Source organism: Canis aureus, chromosome 2, assembly GCF_053574225.1.
Source record: "Canis aureus isolate CA01 chromosome 2, VMU_Caureus_v.1.0, whole genome shotgun sequence".
In the NCBI taxonomy this organism is placed as follows: domain Eukaryota; kingdom Metazoa; phylum Chordata; class Mammalia; order Carnivora; family Canidae; genus Canis; species Canis aureus.
The window spans coordinates 915151-936097 of NC_135612.1; the positions used below are offsets into that span (position 1 = coordinate 915151).

The 20947-nt window shown below is 50.4% G+C and overlaps 1 protein-coding gene and 1 long non-coding RNA gene across 7 annotated transcripts in view; one reads left to right on the forward strand and one right to left on the reverse strand.

Annotated features, from left to right (window-relative positions):
- The window catches only part of LOC144291741 (uncharacterized), a 29907-nt gene extending 28763 nt beyond the window's left edge, over positions 1 to 1144 (reverse strand). For all 4 annotated transcript variants that reach the window (XR_013359213.1, XR_013359212.1, XR_013359211.1 and 1 more), the window contains exon 1: positions 731 to 1144. This is a non-coding gene — a long non-coding RNA (uncharacterized LOC144291741). The remainder of the gene's footprint in view (positions 1 to 730) is intronic.
- The window catches only part of EPB41L4A (erythrocyte membrane protein band 4.1 like 4A), a 178772-nt gene that overhangs the window by 87812 nt on the left and 70013 nt on the right, over positions 1 to 20947 (forward strand). For all 3 annotated transcript variants that reach the window (XM_077861434.1, XM_077861448.1, XM_077861437.1), the window contains 6 exons: positions 3740 to 3818; positions 12136 to 12233; positions 13328 to 13448; positions 16079 to 16166; positions 17890 to 17978; positions 18492 to 18555. In XM_077861434.1, the coding sequence (XP_077717560.1) occupies positions 3740 to 3818; positions 12136 to 12233; positions 13328 to 13448; positions 16079 to 16166; positions 17890 to 17978; positions 18492 to 18555 (539 nt within the window). The remainder of the gene's footprint in view (positions 1 to 3739; positions 3819 to 12135; positions 12234 to 13327; positions 13449 to 16078; positions 16167 to 17889; positions 17979 to 18491; positions 18556 to 20947) is intronic.

The following is a 20947-nucleotide window of genomic DNA, read 5'->3' on the forward strand; positions in this document are numbered from 1 at the left end:
CTTGGCTTCCCCTGGTACTTGTCCGTCTAGATGGTGTTCTGGGGAAGGGGCCTGCTGTGCTGATTTTCAGGTGTTAGCAGTTGGGGGAGCTGCTGTGCCCCTGCCTGGTGCAGGGCTCAGTGGGGATAGTTTACCCCGTGAGGCCCCAGGAGGAACAACCGCAGTGGCAGGGCCAGGTCTGGAGCCGTGGAGTCAGCTCCCGCAGTCACCACAGAGCTCTCCGTCTGCAGGGCCTGGAGGCTCCGGGGCGGGGCCGCTGATCTGCTCAGCTGGGGCAGGAGCGTCCTCGCGGTCCTGGGCCCTCCCGGCCTCTGCCTGTCCCGGGGGAGGCCGGATCCTGGGCTGTGTCCGGCGCCCTGTGCTCCGAGGCCTGCGCTGGTGGATTCGCCCTCCCGGGCCGCGCAACCCCCTCCGCGGAGCCGCCCCCGAGCCCCCCGAGCTGCTCCGGGTCCCGCCGCCCGTGCTGCAGCCCTTAGGGAGCTCGGCGCACTCCCCGGGGCGCAGGTGTCTGTTAGTGTCCCCGGGAGCCCGAGGGCATCCCCGCCCTCCTGGGTCCTGCTCCAACTCCCCGCGAGCCCCTTTCCGCCCGGGAAGGTTGGTGCAGCTCCTGCTCCTCCGGGACGGGGCTCTCCTGTCCTGGGGACACTCGCCCCGGCCTCAGCCCGGCTCCTCGCGGGCCCCTCCCCCTTGGAGGCCTTTGTTCCTTTATTTCTTTTTCCCCGTCTTCTACCTTGATAGAAGCGCGAACTCTTCTCACTGTAGCGTTCCAGCTGGTCTCTCTTTATCTCAGGCCGAATTCGTAGATTTTCAGGATGAGGTGAAGGTCGTCTCGGTAATTTGGTGGGGAGGTGACTGGGGACCGCGCTCTTCCGCCGTCTCGCCCTCCTCCTAAATCATCTTTTCAGAGGCATGAACCCTTCGACACAGAATGCACCCCAGCCGCTGTGGGGCGGCGTTAAACCCTCCGTGCGACCGCGGGCGCCCCCTCCGCGGCTCTCCTCCTGGGCAGGGGCCTCCGGGCGCTCCGGTGCCCTCCGGGGCCCTCCGGCGCCCTCCTCCGGCCGGGGCCGCGCCTTGCCGACTCCTGGGTCCGCCCTGCGCCCGCCTGGGCTCCTGCGACGGTGGCCGCGCCCGCCGGGGCCTGTTCAGCGGGTCCTGGGCGTCGGCCCGGCCTCCCAGGGCAACGGCTTCAGAAACAGGCTCCAGGCTCGCGGGCGGCGGCGACGGGCTCGGGGTGTCCCCTGGCCTGGCCTCGTGGCCCGGCTCCGCTGCTCCATCCACCGAGCCCGGTTCTGGTGTCCCTGGATGCACAAGGGCACGTTCTTGGGGGGCAGGGGGGGGGGGAGACCGGTGTTGCCCGTGCTCCCACCGCACAGCCTCCCTGGTGGGTTTTTTTTTTTTTTCTTAAAAAAGGGAGACCTATATATGGAAAGAAAATGACCACTCTGGTTAAGCGTGGACTGTAACGTTTTCACGCACACGCAGGAATAAATACACAAGGGAGGAGTGTGCGAGGGAGGAGTGTGCTACACAGCCTGGCGGGGGGACTCCCTTCGCCCCGAACCACCGCACCTTACACTCGAGACCTATCCCAGGGTGATGTGTGGACTGTGCCTCATGGAAGCCGGGGGCTGGGGGGCCCAGTTCTCCCTAAGGCCGGCCAGCGTTAGTCGTTTCTGGTGTATTCTTCTTGGGGGGGAACATATTTGAATAGCTGACTTTCTTTTTTACCAAAAAGGGATCATACCTCTGGCGCCCGAAGGCGATGGCACATCTTTCCCGATCAGCACCGAGTGCCCCTCTGCCGTGTACTCGGTCGCAGGACCGTATGTGTGTGTTGTGTAGACCTCAGTGGTCCTCCCGCTGCTAAGCATTGATGTTCCGAGGCTCTACCAATTTTTTTGTGTCTTGCTTTCAGGCAGATACATTTTTTTACTTTTTGCAATACTAGTAGGTGGGTGGTTTTTTTTTCTTTTTTTTAAAATTTTTTCTTTTATCTTTTTTGGGTTTTTTTTTTTAACCATCGGTTCTATCATTGATTTTTCTTCATTGTGTAAAAAACACGTGTTGTAGAAAACATGAAAAGTGGGGAAGTTACCAACAAATGGAAATTGTGCATGACCTCACTAGGGATAAGAACAGGCAACATCCTCAAATATTTGATCTTTTTCCCTGTGTCTGTGAACATGTAAACCCATAACCTGCACAGATATCTGCAGACTTGAGGTCCTGCTGTTACACAATTCTCTGTCCTGTCTTTAATTTTCTATTTTCTTGTGCTTTTAGAAGTTCTTACTATGATTTTTTTTAGACTTTATTGAGGGGGCACCTGAGTGGCACGGCGCAGGTGGTTAAGCACCAAACTCTTGGTTTCGTCTCAGGTCGAGATCTCAGAGTCATGAGATGGAGCCTGGTGCTGGGCCCCACACTCCACATGAAGTCTGCTTGGCATTTCCTGTCCCTCTCCCTCTGCCCATCCCTTCCACGTGAGCCCTCACTCTCTTTCTGTCGCCAAAATAAGCACCTACATCTTTTAAAAACAACAAAAAAGAACTTTATCGAGGTACCTCTAATGTATAAGAATGATACACATTAAAGATGCAGAACTTGATGCTTCAATACACGTGTTCAGTGAGGGAAGGTCAGCAGGCAAGTTGAAGATGTAACGTGTCCCCTCTGCGTAGTGGGCGCATGTGTGTCGTGGGAGCAAGAAGATCTACAATCCGTCGTCTCAGCAGGTCTCAGCATACAGCTCGGCCCCCAGAGCTGATTCATCTCGTGTGACCGAGACTTGTAGCCATTGGCCAGCACGTCCTTGTTTCTCCCTCCCGCTTCCCCGGTGCCACCGTCCTACCCTCTGCATCTGCGCATGTGACTCCTTTACATTCTGCATGGAGGTGACATCGGGCGGTTGTGTTTTTTTTTGTGTCTGGCTCGTGTCACCTTCGTAATGTTCTCCAGGTTCATCTGTGTCCCCTCACATGGGAAGATTTTCTTCTTTTTTTCTGGCTGTATACTATTTTCTTGTGTGCATGTTACCCTCACCTACACACACACACGCTCAACCATGCAGAGGTGATGATAAGGCATTGACTGGGTGTATACGCATCTATGTTCATTCCCCTGGTGCACCGACGGACGCTGGGCTTGCTTCAGTACATTGGCCATGGTGATTAGAGCTGCGTGAACAGTGGAGGGCAGACACGGCCTCAGGATCCTGGCGTCCTCTCCTTCGGATAAGTGCCCCATAGTGCGATGGCCCGATTGTGCGGTCGTTGAACCAGTTTGCTATCCTAGCCACAGCGGACGGGACTCCCTTCCACCCACATCCTCCCAACACGTTTGTCCTTTGCTGACAGCCGTTCTTACAGGTGTCAGGTGGTGATCTCGTGGTTTTTCATTTGCATTTCCCGGATGGTTTAGTGATGCTGAGCATCTTCTCATAATAAAAACAATTTATAATTATAATAATTATATAATAAATAAATATCTGTTGGACATTTATGTGCGTCTTCTTTGGAAAAATGCCTATTCTATTCTTTTGCCCATTTTTAAATTGTTTTTTTTGTGTGTGCTATTGAGTCATAGGAGCTCCTCGTGTATGCTGGATATTAACCCCTTATCCAATAGGTAGTTTACGAATATTTTTGGTGAGCATAGTTTTTAGTAATCGTACAATATCATGCTTCTACTTTGAGTAACTTATAATATGAAATTTAATTTCTGTTTCTTATTTTAGCTGGACCTCCATATACCTTGTATTTTGGTATTAAATTCTACGCTGAAGATCCGTGTAAGCTTAAAGAAGAAATAACCAGGTATGTATTAACTTTGCATTTGAACAGTACCTGTGCGGCATAGACTAAAGGCTTTATTTAATATAAGTTGGGGTCAGACAGTGGGTGGGTGTCTGGCTTGTTTTGTAATGCGTCTCCACGGAGAGAGTTAAACTAGCATCGCGTGAGGCAAATCAGCGCCTGATGATGGATGTGTGTGGACAATGGCATGAACCCGGGTGACGTGATGATGGATGTTGCATCTGCTGTGATGGGATATTTCTGTATCATTGTTGTGAAGACTGCATTCAGCCTTTGAAGTCATGTGAAAGGAGTCATTGAACCGCGGAAAGGAAAGCTATTTTAGGGCTCGGGTTGCATGTATAAATACAGGTTTGAACAGCCAGTTGTTTCTCTTTAATTGGTTATAGCTTACCTATCAGTGGTCCAGGGCCTTCACATACCTGTGTAGGAAATGAAAAGATACTTGCTTTTAGTACAAAGGAGAGAAAAAGAAAAACCCCACAATGTTTTACAACGTATTCCTTCACCTTTGTCATTAAATATTTTATTTTTTAAAAGATGTTATTTATTTATTCATGAGAGACACAGAGAGAGAGGCAGAGACACAGGCAGAGAGAGAAGCAGGCTCCATGCAGGGAGCCCAACGTGGGACTCGATCTCAGGACCCTGGGGTCACACCCTGGGACAAAGGCAGATGCTCAACCATGGAGCCACCCAAGGGCTTCGTCATCAAATATTTTATTTTGTTTAGGGCACAATCCCCAATTGGAATTATGTTGTTAAAGGAGTCCACGCCAACACGTGAGGGTGGCTTATGAAGGCCAGGCAGCCGCGAGCAGAAGGCTGTTCCCACAGCTTACGCCTTAAGTGGTCGGTTTTCCCAGTGACCTCCTGTCTCGGGCTCAGGGGAAGCCAAATGTGTTACTGGAAACATTGGAAATCACGTCTTCCGTCACGAGGGCGGCCTGTGGTTTTGTTCCTGTTCTGTCCTTTCATCTCTTCCTCAGACTGTTGACTTACACGGGAGGGAGAGGAGTGAGGGCTGGGTGGACCTTTCCTGTCCCCTGCAGTGCGCGACGAGGCCTCCCTTTCAGGACTGTGCCAAGCTGCGTTCATGTCTCCCACCACCACGTTGCCGCAACTGCTTGACCGGGGGCAGGGGGCGGGGGCACACCTCCGTGGGGAGGGGCCGCTGTGTTGGGAGGACGTTTGGGAGAGGGGTCACGTTTACCTTAGAGTTTCCTGAGTCGTCTCTGCAGTTGAGGGATTTCTGAGCTGTGGGCTCATGGGGAAACTGAGTCCAAGGGGTGAAAACACGCACACACATCAGGGTAACTCATTAGGAAATTGCAAGGAAATAACATTTTATGAAAACACGAGGAAAGCCCTTCACTTTCCGTGCCTCGCATTCCTTGGCTGCAAGATTGGAGACACCTGTCCCACCAGGTTTCGTAGGCACTGGAGGGCGCTGCAACTAACGTCGGCCTCGGGTCGCCCGTTGTGTCTGGGTCGGTAAGCGCCTGGTAGGCTTTCATCCTCTCCCAACTCTGGCAGTTCAGGGGAGTTACACCTTGAATGAGGGCTGGCTTCCCAGAGGTACTCGGTTTATTGTTAATAGGGTGAAGGCGAGTGTCGTACGACACACGACTTTAAATCTGCTCGCCAGATCTTGATGAGCAGAACCTTCCCTTCAGAATCTACCAGCCCGTCAGTAGGACATGTAGACTTGTGTAACAAGCAGCCTCACGGCGTGTCCGTCACACCTGCTCTTCCTCAAATATCAGACGAGGTCACGTAGCCAAGAACCAGGTTGCACTGTCTGTAAGAATTGGCTTCCATTGCCCAAAACACGTAGTTGAATTAGGTAAGTTGAAAGTGCGTCCGGCGTGATCTCCCTGTATAAGCTCTGCAGTGTGTCCTGAAGAGAAGGTCACCAGCTCGCATGGACACGTTCATCTAAGCGGGCAGATAAGGGAGCCAGTTGCGTGAGAGGAGTTTGGCAAAAGCAGAAACTACGACCCGAGCCCCAAATCCCGCGGTGTCTGCTCATGGAGGAAGACCGTGCTCAAGGCCAGCATGCGTACGATGAGTATTGCTCCTGCTTCCGTTCTTTGGAAGGTTGTTCTCGCCTACTCGGTATTGGCGCTCAGGTGGTTCCTAAGTTGTGGCATGAAGCAGTAATGCTGCAGTGAACATCGCGACATGCCCGTCCTTCCACGTGCTTAGCATCCTTGACCGTCACGCCGTCCCACGCGTGTTGTGCGGGCCTCTCCACCCTCGCCTGTCTGTTACTCCCCCATAGTATTCCGTGATTTATTTACCCCTGCCCGTGGGGATGGTTCTCTTTTAAAACTACAGATACTGCCGGCCTTGAATTGTCTCAGGTACGTAGCCCATAGTAGACGCAGCCTTCCAGGAGGGTGTGGAGCTTAGGAAACAACACGAGAGGTGAGTGTGATACGCAGGGAAGTGAGGTCCCGGAGACGAAAAACGTGGAAGTGACTAGAAGCACACGAACTTGGAGTAGCTGCTCAGCGGCCTGAAAGGTCTCGGAAACCAACAGGATTGGGAGACTACAAGGACGACTCTGCGTTTAGGACTCCTGTGCCCTGGCCTGAACCTTTTCTACAACATTCCTGCTGCTTCGGTCGGCTTCCTTGTAAACACTGTAAAGACAGGGCGCCTTCCTGTCTGGGGAGCGATGGGAAATCCAGTGAGAAATCCTGTCGCTTCTGTTGTCGGCAACGGGTTTTCTTTCTGGGCTCGTGCAGAATGAACCCAACGTCTCTTCTCTTTGCTGACCGTCTAAATAGTCTATGCCCTTATCTGTTAAATTTATTTTCAGGCCTGATTCAGACAATCACAAGAGCCTTCCACGTACTCTGGGTCGTTTATAGCTCTGTGTCCCGCATGCATTTGGTAAGCGTAGTGAGTGCAGGGCGGGCTTTGGGGGGCACCCAGGAAGCTCAGCCGGTTGAGCATCCCACTCTTGATTTTGGCTCCGGTCGTGGTCTCAGGGTCCCGGGATGGAGCCTGTGTTGGGCCCCCCTCAGCAGGGAGTCTGCTTGTCTCCCTCTTCCTCTGCTCCTCCCCCCGTGCATGTTCTCACTCTCTCTCTGAAATAAATCTTAAAAAAAAAAAAAAAAAAAGAGGGATCCCTGGGTGGCGCAGTGGTTTAGTGCCTGCCTTTGGCCCAGGGCGCGATCCTGGAGACCCGGGATCGAGTCCCAGGTCGGGCTCCCGGTGCATGGAGCCTGCTTCTCCCTCTGCCTGTGTCTCTGCCTCTCTTGCTCTCTCTGTGTGACTATCATAAATAAATAAAAATTAAAAAAAAAAAAGATAAAAGGAAGACAGGCTTCGGAGTCAGGCTGATGTTTGTGTCCTTTCTCTGCCTCTCAGTAGTTGTGCAAATTTGAACAAGCTGTGTAACCTTCTAAAGTCTCAATTTTCTCATCCATAAAAAAGAAATCATTGTTTTCAAAAAGACAATGAGAGGAAGGAAGGGGGAGAGATGATGAGAGGAATGCATAGGGTAACATGTGCCAAGTGGTGACAGTGACACAAAAATGTGTCCGTGGGTGGTGGGGACAGCTAGAGTGAAAAGGATGAGAAGTAGTTAATGTTTTCAAGTTATTGACTCAAAAATTAGAAGACCAGCGTGGAGCCCTGAGGTGGGTCTTCCAGCCTGAAATCAGCCCCTGAAACCCCACTTTATGGGTGTAGTTGTTCATTCAATTACGAATCCTACAGCCGCCCTGTTGCCTGTTTCCTGAGCTTGTATCTGAGGACAGAGTTCAGTCAGCCACCCGCCTTCGCTCGGTAGTGACGTGGAGCTGGGTGCTGCGGTGCTCTGGGTATGAGGGAGATGCAGCGGGGACCACAGGGAGGGGTCCTGTCCTCCGGAAGGAGCGGCCAGAGCGACCATCCATTCCGTGCACACCATCCTGTCTGCGAATTGAAATCTTTCTGAACCTTTAAGGATCTAGGAACCGTTTCCAAAAGGGAAAATAATGTTCCAAACGAATTGTATCCGATGGGTACTTTCTAGTTTTTAAAAATAGACACTTGCTTTTGATTTTGGTTTGCAGTGCTTTCTAGTTTTTTTTTTTTTTTGTAGTTGTTTGCTTTTTTTTTTTTTGAGGCTGACCTTAAGCTAATCAATTATTTCTAAAATTTTATGACTCTAATATGGTGATCCCTGTTTTTCACTTTGTGAGGATTAGCTTGTTCTAGCTTCTTTGCCCCCCGAGTGGGCTGCAGCTGCGCATCTGCTTCCAGAGCCCGGCCCTCCTTCTCTAACTGAACAGTGCAGTAGAGTCGGGACGAGGGTCACCTTCTGGTAGGGATGCAAGAGGAATTTGTGGGTTCCAGAGGACTGCACACATGTAAGGTGATTGTTCCTGTATTTTAATCATCAGTGTTACCTCTTGAGGCAAAGGCGTTATTCCTGGTTTGGTCCCTCTTCTTGAGCATGAGCGTGCGCTCCCTCCACCACTGTCCTCCTCGGGCCACACGTGCCGTCTCCCCTGTCCCCCCTTGGGCATCGCCCGTCACGACTGGGCTCCGGCCATGTGCCAGGCCCCGTCTGTGCAGAGGCAGAAATCCATCCTGCCGTCCTCTTAGCTCATCTCCGTCAGGCTCGCTGGGCACTGGGGTCACACCTCCATGTGTCCCCGCCGCGCCTCCCATCCCTGGAGGGCCCACCTCAGGTGAGGAGGTTAAGGCACCTCTGGCTTCTGGATCCCAGAGAACTCTGAGGTTTGGGCTCTGGAACAGAACGGGGTCTCTCTGCCCTTTCTTCAAGCAAACCTCCTTTGCAGTCTGCTTGTCCCCAACACTTGTTAGTGGCGTTCAAGGGTTCGAGCGACCTTGGTGTCAGCGCAGCGCTCTTCAGGCAATGTGGGATAACTGGAGAATGCCTCCATTTTGTGCCAGAATGAGTCTGGAAATCGTCCCTAGTGAGTGGCTCATCTTTAGGGAGCATTTTCTTTCCTCCCAGTAAGGGCCCAGGATAACCAGGGCCACCCCATAACTGACTGTCCAAACCCGGACCCTTGGAGGGGAATCATTGACGCTTTCGCCTGTGTAACGCTCATGAGCAGGGCTCTGCTGGGCCCACTGGGGTGCCCGCCCCCCTTGTCAAGACCAGAGACACGCAAGGACGTGAGATCCAGTCGAAGCTTAGAGTGACAGAGGCAAACACTCAACAGCCCTGAATCTGTGATTTAAATAAAATATTAGACTGTGAGTCCTGTAAGATGGACAAAATAAGTCATATGCAGTTAGTTATGTATATGTTCAGCATATGAAAGTATAATTTTATTATATCATAAATTTATCTTATAAAAAAGTAATATGATGCTTCCTGTGGTAAAGATTAAGCACACTTTTATTTTTCCAGAATTTAAAAAAAAAGATTGATTTATTCATGAGAGACACGGGCCGAGGGAGAAGCAGGCTCCATACAGGGAGCCCAACGCGGGACTCGATCTCAGGACCCTGGGGTCACTCCCTGAGCTGAAGGCAGATGCTCAACCGCTGAGCCCCCCAGGTGCTCCAAGATTAATCAAATTCTTAATTAAAAATAGTTTGTCTTGATTTTAGTGGATTATTTTTTCCTTAATGCACTGACTTTATGATCTCTGGTATCTTTGAGAAACAGGCTGGGGGAAGTTCGAACAGACTCCTTTTTTCTTTCTCTTTGGGAATTTCTCAAAGACAGCAAAGAATGTTGGGTGTTTTCCATTTCGGCCATCTGTCCCCTGCTCACTCGTATGTCCATCCATGTCAGCAACTGCTTACTGAGCAGTTACTATGTCCCAGACCTGTGCACTGGGACTGTCATCCCCGATGGGATAGGGTCCCCGTTTCTTTCTCTCTGTTTGCCTTTCTCTCTGTGTCAGCTCTTTGTTTCTTCATCTCTGTCAATTTTTTTTTTTTGCCTTTGAAGCAAACTCTTGTGGATCAGGTCCCTCTGGTTCTGTGTTTGGCGAGCGATTTGACTGCTCAGTCAGATGTTATAAACGCCTTCATAGAACAAGACAAGTGTGCGTCTGTGACCCATTTCCTAAAAAAAATAAATAAAATTCCACTTCAGGCAAAGAAATTCCCGGTTAGCAGAGAAAGCGTGCCGCTGAATGCAGGTTTCCAGCCAGCACTAGTAACTCCAGCAAAGCGTCTCCTTAGTTCATACGCTCTTGCGTTTACATTCTGCTAATTGTGCTTCCCTCTGCTTTTCTCCTCTCGGGGAGGAGGACCAAGGATCGCAACCAAGGGCGTCGGTACCCAGGACGAGCGTCCAGGCCTGGGGCATGGTCGCAGCAGGCTGGGAAGATGAACGAGGTCAGGGAGCGGCCGTGGTCACTGTCAGTGGCGAAAGACCTGGCTCAGGAAGCACAAGCCCTGTGAGCCTTTTTTTTTTCCACTGGCTGTTTGGAGTTTTACATTTGGTGCAAGACACACCGTTACGGGGTGTCAGGAAGGCTTGGGTGTGACTTAAAGAGGAAACAGTGGATCTTCTCAACTTGCTTTTTGGTGTTTTTCTGTAAAAGAACCCACTGGCCTATGCCTCCTGCAGCTGGCCTGCCTGAGGGAAGGCTGCGGATGGGCTCTGGGGCGCCTAGGGCCTGCCGACGCCTCCCGACGCTTGGCAGCCGCTCTCACTCAACCGGGCTGCTCGCAGCTTCTTCTCCTGGCTCCCAGAGCCGCGTCATCAGGGCCATGAAGCTGGGCCTTGGGACGCCAGCCGTGTAGCCATGGGCCACAGCGGGACTTCCCGTGAAAGCAGCCTCTGCATGCGGGTGCATGTGGCGGGCTGCAACGGTGACCTGGGCCATGGAGCCCATTCGTGGGGAGGCCGACCTAGGACCACGCTGCCCTTGCCTCTGCTGTCACCAGGGTCTGGACTTTATTCTGAGAGTAAAGTGAAGTCTCTAAAGCTTGTGTCTGTTGCTCATGGCTGTGATGGGATCCCGTGTTTCTCTTAGATTCCACTTACCTCTTAGGAGGTTGTTTGGAAGGGAGATAGGCATGAGCGACGCAGGGCACGGAAGGTCGTAGAAACCCTGTGGACAGCGACCTGGCCCAGGCGACGGACAGGTGTGTGGATTCCAGAAGGCAGCAGCCCTGGGGTTTGGATGTGGACGCAGGTTATATGTCGCTGCACGGTTTCTCCTGCTTGGACCCCTGCAGACTGTGCCGCCCCCCGGAATGGGCAGTCTGGAAGCACAGATGCGGAGCTTGTGAAGGAGCCGAACTTGATATCCGTCTTCTAGAAACAGTAGTAATAACAGGTAGGGTCTGGCTCGTGGATTCCTTCACTGGGGGCCTTGATGGCGAGCATCTGGAGAAGAGACGCTGTCACTGCAGAGCTTTAGGATTCATTTCCTTTGCCCCTTTGCTGCCCTCGGCAGTGACCTCGAGAGTCAGCTTCCAAAGAAAGAGAAGCCACGACGGGCCGCCTGCTGTGTGTGTGAGTGCGTGACGGCAGCCGAGGGCAGTGTGGGCAGCTCACAAGCCCCCGGCCCCAGCCGAGAGACTAAAGGGGGCGGGTGAAGCCAAAGCCTCCTGCTGCCGACTGAGGTCCTGGGCTCCAACTGCCCGGGTTTCAGCTCGGGCTCTGCTCCTTGGACGAGCGACGTCGTTTCTGTATCTGTTACTTCCTCCATCCGCGCGATGAGGTGTTGATAGTAGTGACCTAGCGTCTTCCTTGAGCTATTGGATGTAAGACAGTGGGAAGGGGTCACTTACCATGTGGAGGCCAGTGGGTGGCACTATCACAGCAGGGCGAGGGTTCGCCTGCACGTCGAGCCAGCGCTGTGGACAGCGGGCCTGCCACAGGCTGCAGTTGCACCCTGATGGCCCGTCTGGCCTGCGCCCATGACCTGTGGCCCTGGAGGTAGCTTGTCGTGTAGGCCGGTCCCACTGGTCAGGCCTCCGGGTACGGCCAGTCATAGTGGTCATGGTGGCGGCAGTACCGGGAGCACGGAGAGTGGCTGATTGTTGCCTGCGCGTTAACTGTACGGGTGTAGACCCTTCGCCGCCCCAGCACGGCAGGGAGATAGGCTGCCCGGGGACCTCCAGCCTGGGAGGCCACGCAGCCCCTCTGATGGCGCGCCCGCACTCCTCGGTCCCTGTGTTGCCCGAGCAGGGGTGTCTCGGTAGTTCCTGTGCGCTCAGCAGCTCCCTCACCAAAAGGAAGTGGCTTTTCTTCCACTAATGGTGATGGAGGGCTGTTGCCAATGACTATCAGGGTCTGAAACTTCAGGTCCGAGTGTTGGAAGATGCCACTGATCTCTCTCTCTCTCTTTTTTTTTTTTCCCCATTTCTCTTTTAGATACCAGTTTTTCTTGCAGGTGAAGCAAGATGTGCTTCAGGGCCGGCTGCCCTGCCCCGTCAACACTGCTGCCCAGCTGGGAGCATACGCCATCCAGGGTAGGCTCCACTCCAGCACATGGAGAACAAATATGAATCTTTCTTTGGAAGCAAGCTCGCGTCCAAAAATTCCTCCGATCGAGTTGACATTTTCCTAGTGGAAGTTGTAGTCAAAATTCAAATTTTAATCAGTGTCTTTTCAGAAGACGTAAAAGTGAAGCCAGTTACGAGCCCCTGTGATAGGTCACATTGGAGTTCTGGTCTCAGGAATCTCATTGATTCTTGATCGAATGGGAGGGTTTGAAAATCCTTTTCTTCTACAACCCCCCCTGGTTTGTTGACTCCTGCCCCCTGCTGCTATGCCCCAGAGGTCACGCTGTCCTCAGGTAGCCATTGTGGGGACTTCATGTGGTCAGACGCCAGCTGCAGCTCAGCGTGTGGCACTCCTTGCGTTGCAGCTCTTGGCATCAGTATGGCAACTATGTAGGGCAGCTCCAGATTGCACTGTCATTTTGGGGGCAGTGAGACCGCCTGTCCTTGCCTTTGTGGCACTTGCAGACCAAGAAGAGTCTAGAAAAAAATAATATCCTAGGAAGACTGTCATGTAGATGAACTGGGTTGGGCTTAGAAGGTGGATTACCATAGGGAGGAAAATTTTAATGTAATTTTAATAATAATGTAATAATGTAATAACATAATTTTAATAATGTAATAATTTTAATAATGTAATGATGATAGTTACAGTTTTCCAGAAAGGAAAAATACAGAACTTAGGGTTTTTTTTTTTTTTTTATTGTTTATGATAGTCACAGAGAGAGAGAGAGAGAGGCAGAGACACAGGCAGAGGGAGAAGCAGGCTCCAAGCACCGGGAGCCCGACGTGGGATTCGATCCCGGGTCTCCAGGATCACGCCCTGGGCCAAAGGCAGGCGCCAAACCGCTGCGCCACCCAGGGATCCCAGAACTTAGGTTTTTAAGACAAGATTTTATTTATACGACTCACATATGCCCGTTACAGTTTTCTACTAACGGAAGCTGTGTATGAATTTATTAAAAATAAACACTTGAAGAAAATGTTTCTGCATGATGGCAATGCTTTAAGACATTTTTAGGGATATTTTTCTAAAGTGGAAACAAATTCAATTTCTTTTTCAGCTGAGCTTGGAGATTATGACCCATATAAACACACCACAGGCTACGTGTCGGAGTACCGGTTTGTTCCCGATCAGAAGGAAGAACTTGAAGAAGCCATAGAAAGGATTCATAAAACTTTAATGTAAGAATCATTTTTTAACAACTATAATCAACATGCTGTCCGTGGGATCCCCAGAGCATCATTGTACTGAAGTTCATACTCTTTAACCAATGTGCCCCTATTTCCTTCACTGTGGTGACTGCCATTTTTTCTAGGAAGTTGGCTTTTTTAGATTCCACCCCAAGGGAGGTCATAGTGTTTGTCTTTCTCTGTCTTATTTCACTCAGGGTAACGGCCTCGAGGACCATCGGTATACTTGAGAGTTGTTAGGAGAGCAGATCTTAAATGTTCTCCCCGCAAGAAGACGTGGTACTTATTGACGGAGTGAAGGAGTTAGCTAACCGGGTGGTGGTAGTCATCGTGCAGTGTACGAGCGTATCAGATCAACACATTATACGCCTTAAAATCCCATGATGTTTTGTGTCAATTGTATCTCAAAACTAGAAAACAAATCATGTCTTACGTGGCATCGTCCATCAGTCATGCTAGTGGCAGTCTTATGCAAAGTTTCTAGAATGAAAAAATTTTCACCTGTGCCTTGAACATTTTAGTGTTTTCTCAAGTTTTTTTTTTTTTCCTGCTTATAACAGGAAAAATGCTCATAGAAAACCTAAGCAATTTAAACAACGTAAAGGAGGGGCCCCGGGATGGCTCGGTTGGTGAAGCATCTGCTTTCAGCTCAGGTCATGACCCCAGGTCCTGGGATCGAGCCCCACATCGGGCTCCTTGCTTAGCGGGGAGACTGTTTTTCCTTCTGCTGCTCCCCCTGCTTGTGCATTCTCGCTTTCTCTGTCAAATAAGTAAAATAGAATAGAATAGGGTAAAATAAAGTAGAATAAAATATCTAAAGGAAAGAGGAAATCTCAATACTGGAAGTCAACATATTTTTGATTAATGGCCTTTCAGACTCCTCTCTATGCATAAATTCCCACGGAGAAAATTTATTGTGTGTGGATTTATGTGCGTATGATTTCACACAAATGAAATCATTCTGTATATATTGTATTTTGCGATTTTCTATCTTACAAGTTATCAGTAACTTGTGAAATTCATTCTTCCAGCTGTAAACCTATTTTATGGCCACAGAAGCCTTAGCGTTTTCTGGATATGGTCTGTCCGCAGTGTGTAAATCCTTTGCAGTTACAAGCAGAGTCCTACTCAGTCGATAGCAATGAATCTGGAAATCATGACGACACCAGCGTGGAGCCTTGAAGGGTGTTATGTTAACATCACATGCGCTTCCGAGACCATCCACGCTCCCCTAGCAGGATTCTCAATTAATGGCCTGCAGCATTAGAGTTATAATTTAATTATAGTTATTTTGGTTAAATCCTCTAAGCTGATTAACTTTGCTTTATTGCCTCCTATGCAGCATTCTCTCCTGAGTTTGCTTGGTTTCCAATATGTTGCAGTGAAGGGGGGGGAAATGTAGAATTAATCTGGTCAACAAAAAATGTTTGCCTGAAGGATGTGTCGCAGTGAGTAGCAGCAGAGGTCGGCCGCCAGCCGAACCGCAATCAGGGAACCCAGGCTTTCCGTATCGTATTTATTAGCAGCCGCGGGAAGCTCTCCGGCCTGATCACCGAGCCCTTGGCCTTAAGGCCTCGCTGAGGTGGACATGTAGGGAGCACCTGCTGCAACGTGAGCGAGCAGGGTGTTCGGCACCTCTTGACAATACTAATTCTCGCAGTTTCAAAGGACAGTTACATGGGTTTTTTTTTTAAATTACCGAGGAGCTTTGGGTAAAGGGCCTTACGTGTTTTCTGTGACGGTGCTGACAGTCTGTTATTTCAAAGAGAATCAAAGCCCGATCGAGATTGGGGAGCTTTCTCGTGTCTAATTTGTAATGAAGATTCTTCACAGATTTTCAAAATCACAGTCTGGTTGCTGGGTTTGCAGAGTACCGCAGCTGACATGCAGGATTTATTAATAAAAAAAAAATTTTTTTTTTCATAGCTCCTTTTGTTAACCAAAAATCTGTTTTCCTGTGTTAGTTACATTCACACACACACACACACACACACACACACGGTTCCACTCATCTGTGGTGATTCCTGGCAGATGCTCACGCTCGTTAGTACCATTTACGTGTATTATCACCAATGAAGATGTGGGGATGATTTCTATACTTTGAATCAAGAAAATGGCAAGTGTTTTTTTTTTATAAATCATGAATTCTAGCACATTTTCAAACTACGTACATGCCCAGGAGAGTCTCCCGAGACCCCAGCGAGGTGCCGGGGAGCCCACCCTCTTCTCCCCACCCGCAACCGTTCTTACGCCTTTCGTCCTGGTGGAGATGCTGAGCTCATTGTAAAGGAGGCACTTTTTTTTTTTTTTTTTTAAGGAGGCACTTTTTAAGTCAAGTGCTTATATTCTCAACCTCTTTGGGGTTTTCTGAAACAGAATTCTTAATAGATGCCGGGACATTGGGATTGGCCGTGCTGAGCAAAACTGGGCTTGGTGAACGAGACGCACTTAGTGCAAGTGTCACCACGAAGGTAAGGGGCTTCTTGAAATAACCAAGACTGAAGTCTGCTTCACACAGAGGATGGTTTATTGTTCCGGTGACTGGGGTGAAGATGGTGGACGTTGCCTGTAAGCCCTGTACCGTTGAGTAAAGTCAGACACTGTTTTTATGCTGAGTGTAGGGGTCAGACTCCTTCCGAGGCAGAACTGAATTACTTGAGGACCGCCAAGTCCCTGGAGATGTACGGCGTTGACCTCCATCCTGTCTACGTGAGTAGCATTTAATTAACACGAGGTATTTTTAAGCTGATGACATTTTTCTTAAAAAGTCACCAAAACCCCCAAAGGAAAGCTGCCATCCTGTCGGTTAGCAAGCACGTGATGCTTTTCCACCGGTGCTCTTTGAGCACAAAGAATCTCTTGCGTGGATTCAACCCTAATGAGTTTTGCTTAAAAGTCTGTGATTACGTTTCCACGTGTAGGAGACAATTAACTGGGCTTGAAAACACAATCTGGATAACCGCTCTGGAGGGCTTAGCTAAATGTCAGAGCCATTTAAAATGGGTCTATAATTGATTGCATTAGACGGAAAACAGGAGGATTTTCCAAAAGTAGATTTTATGGCTGAAAAACACTCATGAGATCACCTTCCAGAGAAGCAGGCTTTGGGCACCAGTACGGGTGCAGCAGCTGGGCCTGTGTTGGATGTGCAGGTTCCTAATGTCAGGGGCGCTGCTTCCCACAGTCACTGCCGCCCCAGCAGTAGAAACATTTTTGCAGATTTTCCCCAGCAGCTGATGAAAGCTTGCCGAATGCAGTCGGGGAACAGTCACACCGGGTCCGTGTTGGGTGCTCTGGACCCAAGTCTTAGCCCCGAAGCCGCCTCTCTAAGGTCACCAATTGTTAATTCTTTGCCAGCGAGGTTGAAATGTTCCCGCCTTTCATTTTATGAAAGAGTTTAGTTAGAGACAGTCAAATTTAATGATTCGAGACAAGGAGCCAGGTGCCGCCTTCTTTACAGGAATATGAAGGGCTCCAGGTTATGGGTGCACGATGGCCAGTAAATTACGTGATTTTTAGGGAACCTTAATGAAACCGCAATGCGAGTAACGCATTCGTGCGTTCGTTTCTCAGTGTGTCTCGTACACATCAGAGTTTCCTAAAACGAGAAATACTCTCATTGTTTGTAAGGAGTCAGCAGCATCCCCGAGTGTACTTTTATATGGAAGTAGAAGTTATGTATTTCAGGGAAGTGGGAGTTCCCGGATATTTTAGATTCCAGTCTCGTTACCTGTTACATGCTCTGTGCCACTGCCATTTAAGAGACACCTCTAAACCACGTCAGGCTTTTAGTTTTTTAAGGAATACATTCTGTAGGAAATGTGTAAAGAAACAACGTCCGGCAAAATTCTTCAGCATTTGTGTAATGCTTATCCTGATTCATAAACACTTTTGTGGATGTTAGGAATTCATGGCAAATGAATGGGTTTCATTAGAATCTTCTGTACGTTCCTTTAAGATTGAATTTTTAGAACTAAAAGTGGGCAACAGCTGGTATTCTTTCAAAACACGTTGGTTGCCTTATGTTCCCTGGGAATATGACTTTGCAGGCTGTTATTTGACCTCAGAGTAGAAATAAAACCTATGTAGACGCATGCCTGTCCTTCATGCCCACTCCCGACTTTTTCATTTCAGAATCTCGTTTTCTTCATTAGGATTTATCATTGCCTGCAAAGTGAGGGCTTTGAGTCTTTAGCATGGGAGATGGTATCTTTACCTGTTTCGAGTCGTCTTAAAGTCACGAATGGTGAATATACTCAGAAAATGTTTCGTTATAAATTCGGAAAAAAAAAAAAAGAGCAGCAAGCTAGCAACTACGAGAGCTTAGCTAGTCTTTGAGAAGCTCGACCCAGTATTACAGCCAGACTCAGCTCAACAAAGGGCTTTGCCGCGAATGAATTCGTTGATTATAGGCACGTGTCTGTTTCTGCAGGGAGAAAACAAATCTGAGTACTTCTTAGGATTAACGCCGGTTGGTGTCGTCGTCTACAAGAATAAAAAGCAAGTGGGGAAGTATTTCTGGTGAGTAGACCTTGGGGGGCAGCGGTGGTATCCCGCGCGGCGTGCGGGCGTCGGGGGGCTTGTCGGCGGAAAGACCGTTTCCAGGGGTCGATGGATTATGGAGTGAAATCCGGGTAAGGGTTCTCTGGGTGCATCTCGGTCTGCATTTTCCTTGTGGATGTTGGGTGCTCTGGCTCCGGACTGTCCAGCCCTGCAGATTGCGGGGGGTCGGGTTCCGTCCCCATTGCAGTGTAGGCGCTGATGCTGCGCGGGGAGGCCTTCAGGCCAGGCAGGCTCCTGCAGCCCATGCCGGGCCTGGGGCTGCAGGCTTGTGTGCATCGCTGGAGCAGCCCAGGAGGATGCACAGAACCCGTCAGGAGGCATCCAGAGCGCGTGACCCGCAGGGAACCCTCCACCCTCCTCGTGCAGAGCAGCGGGGATGAGCCCTTCATTTCCACCGGAAGCTTCCCCGAACTGCTAAAAGCTTGATTCTTACAAAACCAGGCCACCCCCACCTCCTGCTTTGTTTTTCAGGCCACGGATCACAAAGGTTCACTTCAAGGAGACACAGTTTGAACTCAGAGTGCTGGGAAAAGACGTAAGTTTCCGTTGAGTGCGCGGCTTAATGGGAGGGAAGTGGTTTCTGCTCCCTGATGATGCAAAAGGCCTTGGGAAGTAGAACCGCCGTGTTCTGTGGCTCGGCCGCGTGGAGCCCGGTTAATCGACTCGGGTGCACGAGTTCTTGTCCAGGAAGGGAAAGGGGAGCGAGTACGAGTGAGTGAGCTGGTTGGTAGTTTAGGCAAAGAGGAAAAAACCCTTCCAAGGGCACAAGAGAAAATAGGAGATGATCGTCATGATTAGAGTCACCTATCTACGAAGGTGGGATCGTATCACCGGAAGTGTGCAGCTGCACATGGGACGAAGAGGGTCCTGATTTTGTCCCAAACTACATTAAAGGACCTGTGGGGAGTCCCGCCTCTGTTGTCTCCCTAGTTGAGTGTGGTAGATGCACCGCATGGGAAATCCTGGCTGCTTTTAAAGGCGGGCATGAGGCAGGCAGAGGTGCCCCAAGCTTGGCAGTGTCCTACGGGATCGCTGGGGTACTGGGCCCGTACTTGCGGGAGCCCGCGGCCGCTTTCAGGCCTTGACAGGTAGCTCTTAAGAAACGGCGCCAAAAAAAAGGCGAGGATGTGAAAGCTTCCTTTTAATCCGCCTGTGAATGTGACCCCCCCGGAGGGCCTGTTACTCAGAGCTGCATTTATGGGATAAATTAGTGAAAATACCATGTGTGAGAACTCATCCTTGTGTGGCTTTGGTAGTGGTTCTGTGTGGACCAAACACCCAAGTGGGTGGCATCAAATGGACATTGAGATCCAGGCGTCTCATGGGTAGCAGGTGCTCGCACGCGGCACGCGCCCCCGTCGCTGACCCGGCATGCGGACGCTGTGTCCTGTGCACCCGCAAAACCCGCTCAGCTGTGACCGACGGCTGTTCGTTGATGAGATTAAACGTGGATCTTGGAATTAGTTTTAATGTGTAAGGAGGGGAAATTCCAGATTTTAAGGAAAATGATCCACCCACGTCCGAATAGCCTATAACAGTCTAGTTCTGTTCAACTGCTGATGGGACGTGTCAACCTTAAAAGATGCGCTGTAGGATTGAATGGGAACTACCTGTGGAGTAGGACATCATCAACCACCATCTGCCGCGTGGTTTTCCCCCGACCTGCTCCTGGTTTCACGGGACTCACTGCAAGGAGGAAGGCCTCCTTCATGTGTTGGAAAAACCGGGTCATGTTTTTGGTAGGAATGTTATAAGAAATAAGGCTTTTTGTGGCAGCACCACTATTATTCACGGGCATTTCCCCCCGTATACCTTAGTGCTGTGACTGAGGCCCTTTGGTCAACCACTTTTATGTTGTCCTAAGGCAGCCTTAAAAGGTCTCCTGACTCAGAAAGACCTTGCAACTTTACCGTAGTTGCAGCTACGCTTGAACTTTCAATGTCTTTTAGAGTCTTCATTATTCGGTGAAAACAAAAATAACAGAACTGGTACCTTTTGTGTTTTTTTTTAACGGCGGTGTCTGCGGTATGACCTCGTTTCCACGCACGCGGCTCTGGCCCAGTGTGCACAAGGAGTGGGTACTGGGGCCCACCTGAGACGCTGCGTGCTGCTGCGTGTTACGTGGTGCCATCGATCCCTTGCACGGTGCTGAACTCAGGCTCCAATCAAAGGGAATTTATTATTATTATTATTATTTTTACCCTAGGACAGTCATGTAAGCAAAGCACTCCGTGTCCCGGGCCGTCTCGTTGGGCAGCCTGCCTCTGTCGCCACTGGGGTGTCTCTCCGCGAGGCAGCCGCTTGCTTAACCATAGCATTAGGTTGATTATTAGGCCTAACAGGGACCGTAGGTTGAATATACCCCCGCCCCGGACCCATGCCCTGGACCACGAGTCCCCGAGAGCTTAAACACGGCTGGGACGCTCCTTCTGCTTCCTGCCCCGGCAGCCCAGGCAGTGGGCCCGGGTGCGCAGGGAGGCTGTGGGTGCCCAGCACATGGGAGGGCCGCCCGGGCTCACGCGGTGCCACTAGCACCGCCTGCCCCGCTTGTCGGGACTGCGTGTCTCCCAGCACATGACGCAGCCTGATCCACGGAGCATGCACTGGCGTGAGCTGACCCTCCCTCCACTCGCAAGTGACGGTTCCCTCTTCCTTGGGTATAACCGAGTCCCATTTGAGTTCGGTGGTTCGTCTTCGAGGGAGCGGCGGTTATCGGCGGCTCAGAACCCATCTTTGCGGACACCAGGTCGCCTGACGGGCTCAGCGGCTCGTTACCGTCGTGCTCCTGTGCGTTGTTTAGGCTTCAGAACTGGCCCTGTGCCTCCAGTAGTACCGCCCAGAAAATAAAGTCTTTTAGGAGAAAGGGCTTCCATGGTGATGGTAGAAAGTCTGGGAAATACAAAGAAGACCATGAGAATCACTTTTTC